This window comes from Mesoplodon bidens (assembly GCF_964165515.1).
Source record: "Mesoplodon bidens genome assembly, chromosome: 15".
NCBI lineage: Eukaryota > Metazoa > Chordata > Mammalia > Artiodactyla > Ziphiidae > Mesoplodon > Mesoplodon bidens.
The window spans coordinates 70,275,413-70,297,736 of record NC_138171.1 but is presented as its reverse complement, the minus strand read 5'-3'; the positions used below and the strand labels follow the sequence as shown (position 1 = coordinate 70,297,736).

Below are 22,324 nucleotides of genomic sequence, written 5' to 3'. Positions count from 1 at the left end.
GTCATGGAAGCAACCTAAATGCCAATTGACAGATGAATGGATCAAGAGGATGTGGCACATGTATACAATGGAATATTACTCAGCCATAAAAAGAAACAAAATTGAGTTATTTGTAGTGAGGTGGATGGACCTAGAGTCTGTCATAAAGAGTGAAGTAAGTCAGAAAGAGAAAAACAAATACCATATGCTAACACATATATATGGAATCTAAAAAAGAAAAAAAAAAGGTTCTCATGAACCTAGGGGCAGGAGAGGAATAAAGACGCAGATGTAGAGAATGGACCTGAGGACACGGGGAGGGGGAAGGGTAAGCTGGGCCGAAGCGAGAGAGTGGCGTGGACATATATACACGACCAAACGTAAAATAGATAGCTAGTGGGAAGCAGCTGCATAGCACAGGGAGATCAGCTCGGTGCTTTGCGACCACCTAGAGGGGTGGGATAGGGAGGGTGTGAGGGAGACACAAGAGGGAGGAGATATAGGGATATATGTGTACGTATAGCTGATTCACTTTGTTATACAGCAGAAACTAACACACCACCATAAAGCAATTATACTCCAATAAAGATGTTTAAAAAAAAAAAGTCCTGGGAAGGGCCTAAGCTGTCACCTCAGGCTTACCTTTCAAGGTAAGCTCTAGGCAAGCACTGACATGAAGGCTAAGGTAGAGTTGTAAACTGCCTGGATGAGTGCCAAAGCCCCCTGACAAAGACTGAGAATTACAGGTTTCAGACATTTGAAGAAAGCTCTGTCTGATCATTAGCTGGTTACTAAGCTAACTGAACCGAAACTTCAGTGACCACACATGACGAAGAATACAGACTTTACACAATTCAGAAAATCACTAAGCAAGCAAACAAAACAATAAACTCTAGGAAGGGGTGAATCTGACATTCATTTTATTATTTAAAATGTCCAAAAGTTAACAAAAAATTATGAGATGTTAAGAGAAACAAGAAGGTATGATCCATACACAGGAGGGAAAAAAGCAGTCAATAGAAACTATCCCTGAAATCCTGAGGAAAAAGAACAAAGCAGGAGACATGACCCTCCCAGACTTCAGACAATGCTACAAAGCTACGGTAATCAAAATGGCCTGGTACTGGCACAAAAACAGACACATGGATCAATCTAACAGAATAGAGAGCCTAGAAATAAACCCACACACTTACAGTCAATTAATCTTCAACACAGGAGGCAAGAATATATAATGGGAAAAAGCAAGTGGTGTTGGAAAAGTTGGACAGCTGCATGTAAATCAATGAAGTTAGAACACACTCTCACACCATACACATAAATAAACTCAAAACGGCTTAAAGACTTAAACATAAGACATGACACCATAAAACTCCTAGAAGAGAACACACACAAAACCTTCTCTGACATAAATCCTACCAATGTTTTCTTAGGTCACTCTCCCCAGGCAACAGAAATAAAAACAAAAATAAACAAATGGGACCTAATCAAACTAACAAGCTTTTGCACAGCCATAAGGAAACCATAAACAAAATGAAAAGACAACCTATGGACTGGGAGAAAATATTTGCAAATGATGCGACTGACAAGGACTTAATTTCCAAAATATACAAACAGCTCATACAACTTAACAACAAAAAAACCAAACAACCCAATCCAAAAATGGGCAGAAGACCTAAATAGACTTTTTTCCAAAGAAGAAATACCGATGGCCTATAGGCATATGAAAAGATGCTCAATATCGCTAATTATTAGAGAAATGCAAATCAAAACTATAATGAGGTACCACCTCACACCAATCAGAATGGCCATCATTAAAAAGTCTACAAATAACAAATGCTGGAGAGGGTGCGGAGAAAAGGGAACCCTCCTACACTGTTGGTGGGAAGGTAAGTTGGTGTAGCCACTATGGAAAACAGTATGGAGGTTCCTCAGAAAATTAAAAAACAGAATTACCATATGATCCAGCAATCCCACTCCTGGGCATATATCTAGATAAAACTATAATTCAAAATGACACATGCACCCGTATGTTCATAGCAGCACTGTTCACAATAGCCAAGACATGGAAACCATCTAAATGTCCACTGACAGATTAATGGGTAAAGAATATGTGGTACACATATACAGTGGAATACTACTCAGCCGTAAAAAACAACAAAATAATGCCATTTGCAGCAGCATGGATGAACCTAGAAATTATCATACTAAGTGAAGTAAATCAGACAAAGACAAATATCACAAAGTCTCACTTATATATGAAATCTAAAATATGACACAAATGAAACTACCTATGAAACAGAACAGACTCACAGATATAGAGAATAGACTTGTGGTTGCAAAGGCGGAGGGAAGGTGGGGGAGGGATGGAGTGGGAGTTTGGGATTAGCAGATGCAAACTAGTATATACAGAATGGTTAAACAACAAGGACCTACTTATAGCACAGGGAACTATATTCAATATCCTGTGATAAACCATAATGGAAAAGAATATAAAAAAGAATGTATATATGTATAACTGAATCACTTTGCTGTACAGCAGAAATCACAATATTGTAAATCAACTATATTTCAATTCTAAAAAAAATTTTTTAAATAAAAATTAAAGAAATTATCCCTGAGGAAGCCCAAATGTTGGACTTACTAGACAAAGGCTTTAAATTAGCTATTTTAAACATGTTCAAAGAACTAAAGGAAATCATGTCTAAAAGAACTAAGGGAAAGTATGGGAAAAATGTCCAAATAGAGATGATTAATAAAGAGATAGAAATTATTTAAAAGACAGAACCAAATAGAAATTCTGCAGTTGAAAAGTACAGTCACCAGAATGAAAAATTCACTAGAGGGGCTCAGCAGCAGATATGAACAGGCAGAAGAAAGAATCAACATACTTAAATACAGGTCAATTATGATTATCTAGATTGAGGAAAAGAAAGAAAAAATAATGAAGAGCAATGAACAGAACCTCAGAGACCTATGGGATACCACTAAGCATACCAACATATGCATAATGAAAGTCTCAGAAGGAGAAGAAAAAGAAAGACTCTATAATTTTGATGAAATAATAGTGAACTCTCCCCAAATATAATGAAAAACATTAATTTACACATCCAAGAAGCTCAACAAAGTCCAAGTGTAATAAATTCAAAGAGATCCTCACCTAGACATATCATAATCAAACTACTGAAAGCCAAAAAAAGAGAGAATCTTGAAAGCAAAAACAGGGAAGTGACTCCTTACATAAAAGCGATCCTCAATAAGAGTAACAGGTGACTTATCATCAGAAACTGTGGAGGCCAGTAGGCAGTAAGATAACACAATCAAAGCACTGAAAGAAAAAGACTATCAGTCAAGAATTCTATAGCCACCAAAATGTCACTTCAAAAATGAACGAGAGGAATTCCCCTGGTGGTCCAGTGGTTAAGACTCTGCACTTCCACTGCAGGGGGAACTGGTCGGGGAACTAAGATCCCACATGCAGTGCAGCACTGCCAAAAAAAAAAAAAAAAAAAAAAAAGGCGAAATTAAGGCGTTCCTCACTAAACAAAAACAGAATTTGTCACAACCATACCTTCCCTATATGGAATACTACAAGGAGTCCTTCAGGCTGAAATGAAAGGACACTACACAGTAAATCAAGTCTGCATTAAGAAATAAATAGCACTAGTTAGGGTAACTACACTGGTAAATATGTATTTAACTATGTTGGTACATATAAAAGCATAAATATATTTTTCATGTAACTCTAGTCTTGTCTTTTAAATCATATAGGAGAAAACAAGAAAACATTTTTAATCTTACAGTTCAGTACCTTGAAAAGTACAGTAGTACAGTACAACAGCTGGCATACAGGGGCTGGCATCGAGTGAACAGGCAAGAAGAGTTACTGACTGGAAGAGGGAGAGGAGGTGGGAGATGGTAGAGCTGAAGGATCACCAGCAATAGGAGACGGAGGGCAAGCTGCAACTTCACTCATGCCTAATACTGATGGAACACACGTTTGCATCTTTGAAAGTTCAAAACTTGAAGGTTCGTATGTAGGGAACTTACAGTATATAGAAAACAAAAGAGCAAAATGGCAGATGCAAATCCTACCTTTTTAGTAATTACATTAATTTTTAATGGATTAAATACTATAATTAAAGCCAGAGACTGGCAGAATGAATTTAAAATATGATCCAACTATATGCTGTCTAATGAGACTCATTTTAGATTCAAAGACACAAATAGATTGAAAGCATAGGGAAGGGAAAAGATATATCAAGAGAGCCCCATGGAAGAAAAAAATATACTATGCAAACAGTACCAAAAGAAAGCCGAAGTGGCTATGTTAAAATCAGACACAATAGATTTTAAGACTCAAAACTGTAACTAGACACAAGACATTTTACAATGATAAAAGGGTCAATCTGTGAAAAAGATATAACAATTAGAAACATGTAAGTATATCTAACAACAAAGTCCTATCTGAAGCAAAACCCAACAATAATAGTTGGAGACTTACATACTCTACATTCAATAATGGTTAAAATAACTAAATAGAAGACCAATAAAGAAACAGAGGACTTGAACCAACTATAAACCAACTAGATCTAACAGACATATAAATAAGACTCCACCTACCAACAGTAGAATACACAGAATATACATTCTTCTTAAATGTACATGGAACATTCTGCAAGATAGACCCATATGTTAGGCCATAAATCAAGTCTCAATAAATTTAAATGGATTAAAATAAAGTTCTCTGATGACAATGGAATGAAATTAGAAATCAAGAAAAGAAGGAAATTTGGCAAATTCACAAATATGTAGAAATTAAATAAGAAACTCCTAAATAATTAATGGGTCAAAGAAAAAATGACCAGGGAAATTAGAAAACAGTTTGAGATAAATGAAAAGGACAACACAAGATCCTAAAGCCTACGGGAAGAAATATTTAGAAGGAAATTCAGAGCTGGAAAAGCTTATTAGAAAGAAGAAAGAACTCAAGTCAATAACCTAAACTTCCATGCTAAGAAAGTAGAAAAAGAAGAGCAAATTAAATCCAAAGCAAGCAAAAGGAAGGTAATAATAAAATTAGAGCAGAAATAAATGAATTAGAAAATAGAAAACCTGGAGACAATCGACAAAATCAAATGTTGATTCACTGAAAAGATTCACAGATTTACATACCTTTAGCTAGACTGACCAAGGAAAAAACAAGACAAGTTACTAAAATCAGAAATGAAATTGGTACTTTGTTACCAACCTTACAGATATAAAAAATGTAAGGGAATACTATGAATAATTGTTTGCCAACAAATTAGACAACCTAGACAAATTGGACAAATTCTTAGAAAGACACAACTACCAAAACTCACCCAAGAAGAAACAGAAAATCTGAATAGGACTAAAACAAGTTAAGCAATTGAATTAGTCATCAAAAAACTTCTCACAAAGAAAAGCCCAGGACTAGAAGGCTTCACTGGTGAACTCTACCAGACATTTAAAGAAAGATTAACACCAGTCCTTCAGAATTAATACCAATCCTTTATAAACTCTTCCAAAAACAGGCGAGGAAAAACTATTCACAACTTATTCTATGAGGCCAGCCATAATACCAAAACCAGACAAAGACATCACAAGAAAGAAAACTACAGACCAACACTTCTTATGAATATAGTTGTAAAAATTCTCAACAAAATGTTAGCAAACCAAATTCAACATAATATACAAAGGATTATATCCCATGACCAAGTAGGATTTTTCCCAGGAACGCAAAGTTAGTTTAACATATGAAAGTTAAGTGATATAATACATCATGTTAATAGAATAAAGAACAAATAAAAAACCCAAATTATTATCTCTATAAACACAGATAAAGCATTAGACAAAATACAACATGTGTTTATGATTTTTAAAAACTCAGCAAACTAGGACTAGAAGGGAACTCCCTAACCTGATAAAGTGCATCTATGAAAAACCCATAGCTAACATCGCAGTCAATGGTAAAAGACTGAAAGCTTTCCTTCCCTCAGATCAGAGTTAACACAAGAATGTCTGCTCTTAACACTTCTATTTAACACCATACTACAGATTCTAGCCAGGGCAGTAAGGCAAGAAAAAGAAATGAAAGGCAAACAAGATCAGCATTCTGTGTTCAAGCAACATGAGACGTAAAATTGTTGGGATGGCAATACTCCCAAATTGATTTACACAGTTAATACAAACTCCAGCAAAATCCCAGCAGGCTTTTTTTGCAGAAATTGGCAAGCTAATACTAAAATTTATATGGAAATAAAGGAACCCAGAATAGCCAAAACAATTTTCTAAAGAAGAGAAAAGCTGGAAGACGCACACTTCCCAATCTCAAAACTTACTACAAAACCAGGGGTAATTTAGACTGCACTAGCATAAAGATAGACATACAGATCAATGGAATAGAACTGAGAGTCCAGAAATAAATCCATATATCTACACTCAATGGACTTTTAAAAAGACATTATTTTTAGAGCAGTTTTAGGTTCAAGGCTAAAAGGGGCTGGAATTGTTATTTCCGTTCCTCCACGCAGGAGGCTAGCACCTTCTGGAGCTGGGTTTTTCCTTCCCTCAGGTCAGTCAAGCTCTGGCTAAACAGTTTCTCCTGAGGGCAGACCTTGTTAATAACAGAGCGTTCTGGCCCCGCTCCCCCTTCCCCTCCCTGACAACCACTGTGAGGACCTGGTACAACTAGGGGTAAAACTCACAAAAGTGTGGGGGGCCCCTGTGGCTGGGTCCCCCGGAGTTTCTCTCGTGGATCTGCCCACACTGAGCCTTGTCAGTCACAGTTCCGGTTTCTCTGTCCAGCACTGCGTCCTGCAGAGGCGTCAGCTCGGCTCTGGGAAGCTGTCGCTCTCTCTAGTCAGGTCTCTCCAGAGAGAGACAGCACATTGCCCTGGGACCTCACTTCTCTGTCAGATCTAAGAAGAGTTGTTGATTTTCGGTTTGTTCAGCTTTTTACTTGTTAGGATGGAGTGGTGACTTCCAAGTTTCTTACCCGTTGTACTGGAAACTGACTACATTGTAATTTTAAGAGTTGCGTATTAACCTCTCCTATAGATGTTCCATAAATTATTTAACGAGTCTTGTTTTCATGGACCTTGGTTTGCTTCCCACCACCTACCCTTCCAAACCATGTGCAATAATTATCCCTGAGTGTATGACTCTCTGCACACATGTGAGTAGGACAGCCTCCTAGAACAGAAGTTGCTCCATCAAGACTACCTTATAGGATACTACTGTCCAAAGAGGCCATTGTGTCATTATTAAGAATGTTTCATTATACCACATGGTTTAAACAGCAAAATTATATTAATCAACATTCTGATTCATCAGTATAAACAGTATTTGTGACATAATATGTGACCTATTATCAGTAACAAAGAAGTCTTAAAACAGGCGAAAATCACCAATTACCACTACCCTAATCTAACAACTACTTTCATTTTTCCTGTACTCAAACAAAAAGTTATTTAAATAGATGGCTCCAAGTGATGGGTTACTGTGGAGAGCTTCTCTAGTGAATTCTACCAAACATTCAAAGAAGCATACATACCAATCCTTCTCAAACTTTTCCAAAAAAACAGAAAGGGAGGTAACTCTTCCAAACTCATTTTATGAGGCCAGTATTACCCTGATGCTAAAACCAGACAAAGATGCCACAAGAAAAGAAAATTACAGGCCAATATTCTTGAACAACATAGATGCAAAACTCCTAAAAAATATTAGCAAACTGAATTCAACAATATATTTTTTTTTTTTGGCTGTGCCCCACGGCTTGTGGAATCTTAGTTCCCTGACTAGGGCTCAAACCCAGGCCACAGCAGTGAAAGCACCAAGTCCTAACCACTGGACCGCCAGGGAATTTCTGACAATATATTAAAAGGCTCATATACCACAATCAAGGGGAATTTATTCCAGGGGTACAAGGATGGTTCAATATCTGCAAATCTGTAAATGTGATATACCACATTAAGAAAATGAAGGATAAATAACATATGATCATTTCAATAGATGTAGAAAAAATATTTGACAAAATTCAACATCCATTTATGATAAAAGTATCAATAAAGCAGGTATAGAGAGAACACACCTCGACATAATAAAAGCCATATAGGGCAAGCCCACAGCTAACATCATACTCAATGGTGAAAAATGAAAGCGTTTCCTCTAAGATCAGGAACAAGACAAGGATTCCCACTCTTGCCATTTTTATTCCATATAGTATTGGAAGTCTTAGCCAGTGCAATTAGGCAAGAAAAAGGAATAAAAGGCATCCACACTGGAAAGGAACAAGTAAAACTGTCACTATTTGCATATGATATGTATTATATATAGAAAACCCTTAAAGACTCAATCAAAAAACTGTTAGAACTAATAAACCAATTCAGTAAAGTTACAGAAAACAAAATCAATACGCAAAAATGTTGAGTTTCTATACATGAATGAAATATCAGAAAGGGAAATGAACAATCCCATTCATAACTGCATAAGAAATACCTACGAATAAATATAACCAAGGAAGTGAAAGATTATATACTAAAAACTATAAGACATTAATGAAAAAAATTGAAGAAGACACAGATAAATGGAAAGATATTCTGTGCTCATGGATTAGAAGAATTAATATTGTTAAAATGTCCATACTACTCAAAGCAATCTACAGATTCAATGTAATCCCTATTAAAATTCCAATGAAATTTTTCACAGAAACAAAACAATCTTAAAATTTGTATGGAAATGCAAAAGGCTCAAATAACCAAAGCAATCTTGAGAAAGAAGAGCAAAGCTGGAGGCATCATGCTCTTTTATTTTGAAATATATTACAAAGCTACAGTAATTACAACAGTATGGTATTGGCATAAAAACAGACACATAGATAGATCAGTGGAACAGAATAGAGACTGCAGAAATAAACCCACACATATGGTCAATTAATTTACAATAAAGGAGCCAAGAATATACAGTAGAAAAAAAAGTCTCTTCAATAAATGGTGCTGGGAAAACTAGACAGCCACATGCAAAAGAATGAAACTAGATCACCATCTAACACCATATACAAAAATTAACTCAAAATGAATTAAAGACTTGAATGTTTTACTAAATCATAAAACTCCTAAAAGAAAACATAGGAGGTAAACTCCTTGACATAAGTCCTTGGCTATGATTTTTGAATCTGATACCAGAAGTAAATGCAACAAAAGCAAAAATAAACAAGTGAGACCAGATCAAACTAAAAAGCTTCTGCACAGAAAAGGAAACCATCAACAAAAAGGCAACCTACTGAATGGCAGGAAAGATTTGCAAATGATATATCTGATAAGGGGCCAATATCCAAAATATATAAAGAACTCATACAACTCAAGAGCAAAAAATTATCTGATTAAAAAATGGGCAGAAAAATCTGAATAGACATTTTTCCAAAGAAGACAGAGATGGCCAAAAAGTACATGAAAACATGCTCAACTTCACTAATCATCACGGAAATGCAACTCAAAACCACAATTAGATATCACCTCACACGTTAGAATGACTATTATCAAAAAACACGAAATAATAAGTGTTGATGAGTAGGTGGAGAAAAGGGAACCCTTGTGCACTGTTGGTGGGAATGTAAACAGGTGCAGCCACTATGAAAACAGTACAGAGACTCCTCAAAAAATTAAAAATAGAACTACCATATGAGTCAGCAATTCCACTTCTGGGTATTTAACTGAATAAAATGAAAACACTATCTTGAAAAGATATCTGCACCCCGATGTACACTACAGCATTATTTACAACAGCCAAGATATGGAAGCAATCTAAGTGTCCAATGATGGCTGAATGGATAAAGAAGTGGTAAAAATATACAATGGCATATTATTCAGCTATGAAAAAGAAAATCCTGCCATCTGCAACACCATGGATGGACTTTGAAGCATTATGCTAAGTGAAATAAGTCACACAAATACCATATGATCTCTCTTACATTTGGAATCTAAAACAAACAAACACAAACCAGGTTCATAGATACAGAGAACAGACTGATGACTGTCAGAGGTTGGGGGTGGGGGATGAAAGAAATGGGTAAAACTTTTTTCAGTTTAAATAAATTGAAAACATATTGGGAGCTGGGGAAAGTGATAGCAAAGCAAATGAATACAGTTGAAAATATTTTTAAAATGAGGAGTTCATCTTTACTGGCGGAAAGGGGAGAGGACATGCTGATGGAGCCAGCAGCAAGTTAAGAACTACTGTAATGGTGTCTCAGTTAATAATAACTGCTTACAGTTTTCAAAGCAGGTGGAACTTGAACATTATTGTACTTTGAAAAATATATTTATGTTATACTTCATGTTTTGCAGAATACTGCGGTAATTTTATTTTTTCTTATTATTTTTCCCCCACAGACGAGGGAATTGGTAAGTATCAAGATAAATGCAGAATGGAAAAATGGAGCTGTCAAACCCAATTTCCAGCTTTTCACACAGTACAATTACTGCTCTTAGTTTCTACGTAAACAAGTTCTTAAGTCACATTGAGAAGATTTCCAAAAATCCCTTAATAAAAATTTACGTATAACAATCCTGAAGGAATTATTTTACTTTATTGTGTGTTATAAACTGAATTGTGCCCCCCCCCAAATTCTTATGCTGGAGCCCTCCCCCAATGTGACTATATTTGGAAATGGGGCTTGGAAGGAGGTAACTAAGGTTCAGTGAGGTCTATTGATCCAACAGACTGATGTCCTTAGAAGAGGAAAAGACCCGAGATCTGCCTCTCTCCACACACATGCACAGAGAAAAGGACACACGAGGACCCAGAGAGAGAGGACAGTCGTCTGCAAACCAAAGAGAGCTCTCACCAGAAACCACCCCAGCTAGCACCTAGATCTTAAGACGTCCAGCCCCCCAAAGCGTGAGAAGATAAATTTGTTGTTTAAGCTACCCAGAATGTGCTATTTTGTTATGGCAGCCCAGGCCGACTAAGACACCATGACAATGTGATTTTTAACTCTTCATTTTGCCAATGGGTTAGATTCAAGACTCAACCAAATTTTCACAAATGAGGCCAAGAGGAGATGTTACTGGCCACTAAATCCAACAGAGGTTAGAACTACCTAAATTTTTAAATGGGTCCATTAAATTCAGGCTTCAAAGGTATGTCCTGTAAGTTATTCTGTATTATAATCACGCTAAAATCATCTATTATGAGTTGCTACCACCAAGGGCTTTACTTCTCGTTTCCTAATTGGTAGGTAGCCTCTCTGTCCCCACTGCCATAGATAAGTGGTAGAAAGCCAGGGACACCCTCATACAGCCACCCCAGTGGAGAAGGAAGATGGCTGACGACAGTGACAGTGGGGACAGAGGCAAGAGGATCACTGAACACATGCCAAGCACTTACCAGGTGTCAAGCAGACTTCTATTCATTACCTTTTTAAACCCTCAAATCAACCACGGTTATTATACTCACTCCAGCAAGACTTAAAAGGTCGGACAATTTGCTCTCGGTCACAGGATCCAAACCCAAATACGAGGATTCCAGTGCCCATCTCTTATGCCACAATAGTCAAAACTGAATGAGTTAAACCCAAACTGTGTTACTAAACCACAGCCTTTTTTGAAAAAAAAAAAAATCCCCCATAATGAATCTGAAGTGTATGTCTAATTTCTTACTCAATTCAACCAGTGCAAAATCAGATCTCACTTGATTCAGCTGGACTATTATACCACTAAGGGAGACCATTTCACTCTCTCCCAAGGTTAGGTGGAAATGCAGGATCTAAATGAATAAGTGAAATGTTTCACATGATATGGCTAGGCTGTTTTTATTTGACCAGGAATTTCTCCCAACTTTCGAGGAGCATTTCACCCATACTACCTTGGAAGGCAGTGTAGCAAGGTGGCTAATAACATGGACGCTGAAGCCACATGGTCTGGGTTTGAATTTGGGCAAGTTGACCGACCTCTTTGAGCCTTCCTCTAAATGAGGATATGACAGTTATCTACTTCCGGGACTGCTGACAGGATTAAATGAGTTGATGAATACGAAGTGCCTAATGCTGCCCCTGACAAAATACGTGTGCAGTCACTGTTCCCCACTGTTAGTATTAGGATTAGAGGCAGAAGCAACAAGCTGCGCAGTCATTCTCCACGTGACCCTTGCAGGGAGGTTTACAACAGTGGAAGTGGAACTCCCCAACCAGCCTTTAGCCCTGTGATGGAATTTTCTGGTCCTCCACATTCTCTAGCCCTGGCAGAGTATAACCTTTCTGTGAAGTATCCAGCTCACTTCTGCTTTTAGTAGAACATATTTCACAGTGTAACAGTTCAAAGAAACTTCACAAATCCCACCTCAGGGTTTATGCTCTCATTCACAAATGCCATCTCCACCTCTCCTGGGTGCATATGTTTTGAGGTGTCTTTATGTGTATGCTCTAGTCACTGCTGATACAAAAAAGCTGGGCAACGAGAAGAACATGCCTAGAGACCAATGGAACGAGGGTTCACCCCAAAATCAAAAATGGCGACGTACAATACAAGAGAAGGATTACTATATTATAGTAAAATTTGTGAGGAGTCAAATGGGGACCGGAACTTTGTCTTTTCTGTCCATTAACAACAACAACACAAGAGTTTACTAAGTAGACTAATATTAGAAACAAGCTTGGGGGATGAACAGATCAATGATTACTTCTCTTCAGAGAACACATGACTCTGAAGAGCAGCCACTGGATGCATGAAACCACTGGACTACTATTATAAAACCGAGCCTAAGTTCTACATTGAAAAAATAGACAATTACTACCTGATCCTTCTTAATAGCGCATCCAAGCTGCTGCTTCTGGTTGAAAGTTGCACAACCACTTTTTAAAGCTATCTTTTCATAACTCAGAATTATCATTAATTTGACAGCTCCTCTCCCCTTCATTGGCGTTGCCCCCCTCAATGGCCACCCCAACTCAGGCCTTCGGTTCATTCCTTGCGTCTGAATGAACCCTGGTTTTCTCGCCCCATGAGCTCCTTCCTCCAAGGCATCCTGCACAGCACTGCCAGCCCTGCCTTCCTGCGCCTGTGATGTAACTGCTCTGAGGCCCAGTCCTTGCTTCACCTGCCCCATCATGCACGTGCACACACACTGATTCCAGGGGGAAATTTTTAATCCTCGAGCCTTGGACTGAGTTCCACGATGCCCCTTTCCAAGCTCTTTTTCTCCCACTTCCCTGCAAGAATGTTCCCCTTTAGCCAGACTGATGGCTTCCCGCTGGGCTTCCTGCTTCCATTCCTTCACTCACAACATCTTCAGACCCAAGAATGTCTATCGAATACTCAGCGACTGGCACCCTCCCCACCCTTCACCCCAGCTCACACACCACCTTCTCCCCTAGGCCATGGAGGACTCAGTGCAGAAGAAGCAAACTTTCTTTCTCCATGTAGCTGGGACTCAGCACACACTATCCCAGCCCTCAGAAAGAACAGCGCTTTGTGGGAAGTGCCTCGAGGGCAAGCATCGTGGCATTCCTAGAGGGACCTGCTGCAGCTTCTCAAACAGCACTCACTCAGCAAAGATCTGCTGAATTCAACCACCGTGCTCAGGCCAGTCCCTGGAGACCAGCGCTCTGGGCACAGAGACTAACTCATGTGACTGCTGAAAGATAAAACATACCCCATAGGGTAAGGAATTGTTCTGGTTTAGTGTATAATAAGTGTTAACTAATTCAGGGTTCTGCTGAAATATTTCTACCTTTTAATTGATAGAATATCAATGGGAAATTGAAAAAGGCAAGCTATGTCTCAAAATGTTACCTAGTTGAGTCTTACATACAGTCAATAGTCAAAGCTTTTAAGGAGATGACACATTCCAGTAAAAAGGAAACACTTCTAATTATTCTATGTAACATTTTAAGGAGTTGTCAGCTATATGTCTCTTGCCCTAATTTTAAATATGACTTAAAAGGAAACTATATAACTATATGTAAGGTAAGGAATCAGTAGTGCAATTATAAAAAAAAGTCTCCTGTTTTACTTAAGTACCACTGACACTGTCATACTAACAAGGTGTCTATAAGGAACAGCACAGAAAGAACAAACTGGATTATAGATTTAAAAACACATCAATTATTTCATGACCAAATGTCAAACAGAAAACCTGCCTGAATGTCTCAGAAGTCTATCTCATCATACCACATTTGGTATACCTCTCATGGCAGAGAAATCACTTATCATTACAGGCCTTTTTATATAGGTCAGGGCTGCTGGGGCTTGGCGTTTTGTATCTTACAGTTTAAAGAATGCTCTAAAGTTCTAGGTTTTTTAACTTTTTAATCTCTGGGAAGGAAAACTAAAACTTCCTATAAACTCAGACTAATGCCTGTTAATGCACGGAAAAAAGAAAAACTAAAACCTTGCTCCTACTATAAAAACAAAATAGTGTGGCCTCTGTTTCTTTTCTGATAAGAGTCTTAAATACCAAACAGTTAACTGCATAATAACATTTACTGGCAGCCCAGCAGCCTGCTTAGCAGATATATAAAACAGGTAAAAGGAGAAAAAGTTAATTTCTTGGCTGAATGATTCCATCGGTAGCTATAGGGCAAACCTGAAAGTCTTTTAGTAAAGTAGCAGTTGATTCTTCTATCAATCTGTAGCACACATACTCTTCCAAGGAAAGCATTAAATATGAAAATCATATCCCGTTATCATCTGTTTCCAGCTTTCAGCCCAGTAAGCTTTTCTTAATGAATGCTGCAGCCTAAGGAGGAAGCACGCTGTTGGCTTCTCTGAATAATGGAGTGATGCTCCCATTTTTGCTTATTACAATATCGACTGGCTGAGGGGGTTTCACACATAGTCACAAGTGACTACTCTTGCCAGCATGCTCCAAGTTATTACAAGATGTTTTTAGACATTTCATCTAAAAGAGCTTTACTGCTTTTAGTGAAGAAAACATCTATGGTCTTGAGCAGAATCATTTATATGGAGATAGGCGGGAGGATTAGAAGCCTGCATTACGGCAGATACATAGCAGAATTTATTTAAGTATTCCTTGCCATTCTTTTTTGTCTGTTGCTGAGATATGCAATCCTTTCTTTCCACTTTATCTATGAAAAGGTTAAAATGTACAAAATTATGTATACAAAGAAAAGAAGCAAAATGCCACATTTCATTTACTTCTCATTTAAAACATTTCTGGAACTAAGAAAAAGGCAGCTACAAAGCATTATTTAGAAAAACAAAATTTCACCTACTAACAACACTGAGGTTTTCTTTGGAATCTCTCTCTTACAGCCACAGTGACTGCCTTTCAGCAAATTTAATTGAATTATACATTAAAGCAATACTCTATAAGCAAATGTCTTTAAATAATCACTTAAAGTTTAATCAAAAAGATCTTTGTAATAAGACGATTTTATTTACAACAGTATCCTAAAAGATGAACACGCCAAAAATCCTCTGTTAACAGAAGTTTATCATTTTAGTTTATTACCTTTTCTCTGTCTTCATCTTTCAGTTCACCTTTTTTTCCCAGGCTATCTTTTGAGAGTAGATGCATCTTCTTAATTTGAGTCTCATATTCAATCTAAATATAAACAAAGTTTGATTTTGTGGAGGATATTATTACAACTAGCACCTATTTATATTTTTCAGACTTTACAGCATAAAAGGAACAGTAAAGAGAAAGTAAAAACTGATACTGCTGAGAAATTCAATTTACCTTAGAAAACAGACAATTTCACAAACAACACATCAAAAGCTAAATTCTATAAAATGTTACATGTTTTAAATAAAATAACATTTGATGGATTTTCACTTAGTCCTTCATCAATCTAGGAAATAAAACCTGGATATATTAAGCTATCATGAAAAATCCAGTTACTTTATCATGAAAGTTACACATTTGATGGTGCTTCTTCTGAAAAGTTCTGTCCTAAAAAAAGGAAGAGAAAGCAATCCTACTGATTTCTTATCTGTATGGTATCCACGTAATATCATGGTCCTACTTGTCATAGCAACTGAGTATATTATTTGCTAGATCATCAACTGGAAACGAACTCCATTTTTTTTTTTTTTTTTTTTTTTCTGCGGTACGCGGGCCTCTCACTGTTGCGGCCTCTCCCGTTGCGGAGCACAGGCTCCGGACGTGCAGGCTCAGCGGCCATGGCTCACGGGCCCAGCCGCTCCGCGGCATGTGGGATCTTCCCAGACTGGAGCATGAACCCGTGTCCCCTGCAAACTCCATTTTTTATGGATACAAATACACTGTAGATGTCAATGATCAGCACCATAGGCATCAAGTTTGCTCTCGTGCTAATAACTCATAAAGATGTCTGTGTCATTACCACACTATAATTAATGAAAGTGATTCCATCATAAAATGACTTTTTCTTAAAAGCAACGCATAAAAAGCACTTTGATTCATATGTTAGTAAGTAAAGCCTTAAAAAGTCTCTGCTTGTGGTCCATCACAGATAAGTATCACAACATTTTCTAAATGAGGCAGTGATGTACTGCAATTGGAAACACACCTATAAGATAACCAAATTAGAGAACTGTTTTCTTAGTTCTCAGTCTGAACATAAAATAGGCCCGAACTTTTGTTCTGACACACAAAAAGTGAACAGACAATAATAACCAAAATTGACTTGTCTCCCTCAAACTATCTTAAAAGGTATTATATGCTGCCCCATTTTTAATATGTTAAGCAGGGATTTCTTTTTTCTCTATCAAATGCTATTAACACAGCAGATTGGCAGTAATGACATAAATAGAGACCTAATTAAATCAAAGTTTCATAAGGCCAGTAAAAATGACAAAACAAGCCAAGAAAAGATAAAGAAAGAAGGCAATTAAGAAAATACAATTTACATCTCTCTGTTCTATATCTACTCCTTTGAACTCAACAGATATTTAATTTTTAACCCCAAGAGCTTTAAACAGGCACACTCTACAAATTCCAAGAGAAAATACCTTTAAAAAGACATGAGGGGTGATTTACAAAATAGACAAACAAAATAAACAGAGGTTTATTAAGTAATAAACCTTAAGCAAAAATTCTTTGTTCCTGTGGCTACAAATGTCTTCTTATGCTCTTTGAGATCAGTTATAAACATGCAACAGGCATTGTACCTGATTTCCTCATTATGGGATCATTTCAGAGCCACAACTCCAAAAGACAGAGCATTTTCTCATGGAAATATAAGAGTATTATTCAATTCATTTTACTGAGGAAAAAAGTGCTAACTGCTTCAGGACTTCATAAAGAACAGCAGGAAAGTATCTTCAAGAGTCCAATGCAGGGTGACCTCCCTGGTGATCCAGTGGTTGAGAATCTGTCTTGCAATACAGGGGACGCTGGTTTGATCCCTGGTGGGGCAACTAAGATCCCATATGCCGTGGGGCAACTAAGCCTGAGCACCACAACTACTGAGCCCTTGCACGCTGAAGCCCGCACGCCACAGCTAGAGAGAAGCCCACTCACCGCAATGAAGAGCCACGTGCTGCAAAAAAAAATTTTTTTAAAAAGAGTCCAATGCAGATTGTTCTCTGTGCATCTGAAACATCTGAACTGTAGCTACTCTTCCAAATTAATGATGCAAATAAACATTGTACAATGTACTTGAAATTTTACAAGTTACTATGATAAACTGATAATCGACACAAACTGTAACTCTGCATGACCTAGGACCGTGGGTTTGTACCTACAACTGTCTTTGCTCTCCTTCTCTGCCTTTTATTTATATACACAGTACTTGGTTATTATACATCCAATCCACCTCCTGAACACTGGAGAGCAGGGACTCTCAACCCACAGGGCTCCCCAGTTCTACTTCCTCCTTTATCTGCATTTAAACAAAGGGTTATACTATGTTTAAAAGGTTTTTTTTTTTTAAGTTTGGGAAACATTGCACAGATGAATCTCTCCAAGATTTTCCAGCTAAAAATGCCTGATGAAGCAGTAGAACACGTGTCCTCATGCACATCTATTTCTCTGACCATCAGTCTTTCACGTCTTTTTCCCTATTTCTTCGCTGAATCAGGTCCCATGGGCCTCTTCTATCTCCACAATACAGGAGGGCTTGCACTGCATCCTTTCGCTTGGGTGCAGACTCAGGTTCCTGTTCCCTTCTTGCCACGTGGCCTAGATTCCGCACAGTCAGAGTTGCTGCTTCAGACGCCAAACGACTCACGTCTCGGTAGCATCTGCTGGCCTAGAGCCTCTCTAAGGACAATCCTCTCATCTCCCAATCAGGAACTTGCTCTGTCCTGTACTGCTTCACAGCACTGGATTTGCTGCTGCCCACCTAAATTTAGGAGGCCTTTCCTACTCACTTCCTTACTCTGCACAGGTGATTCATTTCAGCTCAACGAATGAAATCTGCTGACGGTAATCTGGGGTCGTGGGAAGAGGAGGTGGAGGTCCTGGCATGTCTGGGATCTCTCCATACTCACACGCGCCCCAGTTTTGTTTCCTTCTTTTCTCCTGTATTCTCACTTACATTCCTTCAGTTTTCCCTCGTCACATCACCACTTGCCTGAAAGTGCCACTATTACCTTTTTCATAAGCTTCCTTTTTTCACTGGTCTTTGAAATTGTACAGTAATTCTCAGTTACAGAGCTGAATTGACATTGAAGATCAGCTGGCCTGGCCTCCGCACATTACAGTTGAAGGATGGCTACAGAGAGTTAAATAAACTGATGTGACTCTCAGATGAATATGAGCGATTCACAGTCTTTTTGTTTTTCCCTCTCCTACTTTCTTCCAGTATATGGGCTTCCTCTTAAATGTGGAACTTTTACCAAAAGATATGGAGGAATATTTATTTATTCAACTAGGACACATTAACAGGCAAAAAAATGGGATTTGCTACAGACTTTGTCTTCCAGGAGCCAGAAGGTCATGCTCTGCCCACAGTGGCTGTCACAGTGCTTAGCAGGAATTGAATGAGAGCTCAAAAGATTTGTTCTCTTCAAATTTTATGCCCTATAGGCACATGTAACCTGAGGACTGAATTTTCAACAAGATCACATCTTTAAATAATGACATTATGTCTTCAAAATGCCTCTGCTATCAAACACAAATGCTCCTGGGTGGTTTGCCATGGGTCCAATCACACACGTTCATCCTCACATAGTTGTTTACAGTCCATAAGAGAACAAAACAAGAATATGGAAGAATTAGTTTTCAGTCAGTGCTTACTAAGCACTTACTATGTGCCACTGAGAGCACTGAAATAGTAAGACAAGGAGCTCACGGTGAGGTGGGGAAACAGATACGCAACAATGACAGTACCGTGAAGGACGTGCTTATGTAGATCATATGACATAGACCTATGGCAGCATAGAGGGAGCGAGGTCTCCTCTATGTTCTCCTAGTCGAAGGACATAGGAGAGAATGTGGCGCATTCAAGGAATTGCAAACCGTTCAGCACGTGTATAGCAGAGAGAGTGCAGACGCGCATGTGTGGGAGATAAAGATGTGGAGGCACGGTGGGAAGACATGGGGTGGGAGAGAGAGGGGAAGAGATGGGGGTGTGGAGGAGGGAGGGGAGATGGCAGGAGGAAGACTGGGATAGGGGAGCAGGGGAGACAGGAGCGAGGGGTGGGGATGGAGGGAGAGGGTGAAAGGGGACAGGGTGGGGAGAGAAAATGTGCACATCTGTATAGTTGTGTGAGAGGGACAGAGAGAGAACAGAACTCGTGTGTGGTCAGAAGGCTGAAGCTGTGGGTAGTTGGCAGGCAGAGATCAGCGCCTGGGCTTTGTCCCGAGAAGGCTGCGCACTCAAGGATTTCAGGCACAGGGGAGACATGACCAGATGATGACCCGCTCCCGGCCAGGGACCCTCCCTGAGCCCTGACATGCCAGCCCCAAGCCCAGCACTTGAATGCAGGAGGCCAAAGCAGATGCTGGCAATGTTCCACACGTGACCGTGGGACCTTTCTCAGTGCTCCTAAGTTCCAGTAACCCTGTCTCTGTGCTTAAGGCCCCAGAGCCTGGGGAGGCTGCTCTGCCTACAGGAGCACACGGTTAACGAGCTCCCCACACCTGTGCCCTTCCCCCAGCAGTCCTCAATCAGCGATGCTCAGGAGCCCAGACTATGCATCTCCCAAATGCTCTGAACCATTTGGTGGAGTTCCCCTGCAGAATTAAGCTCCAGGTGCCGACTGTGGTAGTTGACTTAATACCCCCATTCCGGCCACTTGTCCTTCCCTGTCTCAGCTCCCCACTTGCCTCCCGGCATCCTTGCACTTCCCAAATAAGCCACTTACACCCGAACCCTTGTCTCAGGGTCAGCTTCAGAGAAAAGCCAACCGGAGACAAGAGCAAAGGGCACCTGAGGAAAACTGCTCTAAGGACCAGCTGGGCCCTTCCACTAAAGCTGCCAAGGTGGGGAGTGCGAGGAGAGAGGGGAAACAGAGGTGAAGTGGGCGGGGTGGGGAGAGGCGGTGAGGGGCAAGAAGAGGGAGAGAGCGGCACCCTCTTCACAGCACCGGTGATTCTCCTATTTACATCCGTGAACTGAGTTTATTCACCCTCTTTATCCATCTGACAAGTAGCAATATGGCCACAAAACTGTATTTACAAAACTACATGATATATCACTATCCTTATAAAGCCCTGAAAATTATTATAGGCCCCCCATAAAGTAGTATAATTCATAAAATCAGTTGAAATGGCTTTTCAAAAAAAGTTTTTTAGCCCATTTTAAAAGATTTTAACATTCTTCAATTAAGTGGGCCTAGTCTTACAAAGAGGGAGAAATTCACTTAATATAACTTGGGCAAAATCCCCACTTCTCTCACAATGTTTCACCTTGTTTCACTTTCTGGACTTCCACCAGTTAGAAGTTCATTCGCACTAACTATACTCTAGTCAAGGGAAAACGCCCCGGGGCATTCTGGGGTGTGTGGCAAATACACCACGTAGGTGCTGACCAGAATACCTCTCTCCAAAGACTTCTGCGAGGTGAAGATGTGACTCGGGAGTGGGGCGGGATTAAGGGAGACAAGTGGCTCTGGTACTCCTAAAGCCACAACTGGCCGTGGCACAAAGGAAGAGGCAGGAAGAAACAGGATGACCCCCACTGCTTGGACACTCCGCTCACTGCACAGCTTGCTGAGTGGGTGGTGTCACGGGCATCACTGGCTGGTTCACAGCCAATGCAGTTTTCCACAGAACACGTGTGTTTCCCAACTGCAGCTACATGACCTGCCCTTTTATGCCATCAGCAGATTTTTAAAATGGCATTCCTTCTCCAAAATTCAAAAAGGAATATCTGTGTCATTTTTAAATGGTATTTATGAATAAAGCTTTACATAGTCCTAGAAATACAGTTTATCATTCTCCTCTTGAAAATGGTCCCCTATGCTGATATTCTTTAGTAGCTCATGAGACAAGTTTTTTTTTTTTTTAACATATCATACTATACACAACAAATGCTCTCAATATTAAAATACTTACAAAGGATGATACTTCCTTTCAAATTCCTCCCTCTCACATTTGGTTATAATGAGAACTCAACAGTTAAGTAAAGCATCAACATGAAAATAAGAGGAAAACCTCTACTATTTCCTTTATTCCACTGGGAAGAAGAAATTCCCTGCTTTGTCCACCACTTTTATTTTCTCTTTGAACTCTCTGAAAAGAAAAGAGGTTTACAATGTTGATAACAATTGCTTTTCTAGCCTTAAGCATTCTACTTGAACACTAGGAGGAAAAACCTGGAGTGCTGTAGCTAAGACTCACTATTGCTTGAGCACATCTAGCCTCCAGATCTTGGTTTCTAAATACCCCTTCCCACCCAAAGGAACCACAGCTCCTCAGATAAGAGGCTAATTCCAAGTCTGAGGCAGGGAAGTATAAGGTAAACCTGTCAAAAGGACACAGGAGCCAACTCGAAGAGACTCTCACTGGCAAAATTTGGGAGACTGTAAGCAACAAAAGAATAATTACAGTAATTGATAATATAATGACTAAATAAAGATTCACAAGCCCAGAGTGACATTTAGACAGAGAGAGGGAGAAAAAGAAGGAAAGAAACCTCTTCTTCATAGAAGAATGCCAGCTAACAAATGTAAAAGATGAGATCAGATTAGAAAATCACCATTTCAGAACCTCCACTATAACTGATTCAGGCATCATTAATGGAGTCTAAAACCGCTAGGCAAAAGGCTGTTGAGGAACAAGGTATTCCCAAGATGTCAAGCCACCACTCCACAGATTATTTACTAATTTACAAAGCGAAAAAAGGTACCTTACAATAGAGAGACCTAGAGGTCACCATGTTAACAAAGGCATCAAACTCAGCCTGGCTCAAACAAGACCACCTGACATCATGGCTCAT

General features: G+C 39.1%; 1 protein-coding gene across 3 annotated transcripts in view; it reads right to left on the bottom strand.

The window, feature by feature from the left end:
• KIZ (kizuna centrosomal protein) overlaps nt 1-22,324 on the bottom strand; it is a 112,942-nt gene that overhangs the window by 79,640 nt on the left and 10,978 nt on the right. For 2 of the 3 annotated variants that reach the window (XM_081255958.1, XM_081255959.1), the window contains exon 4: nt 15,469-15,561. In XM_081255958.1, the coding sequence (XP_081112084.1) occupies nt 15,469-15,561 (93 nt within the window). Of the gene's footprint in view, nt 1-15,468; nt 15,562-21,441; nt 21,530-22,324 lie in introns of those variants that run through there. The other variant, XM_081255960.1, reaches the window with a different exon arrangement.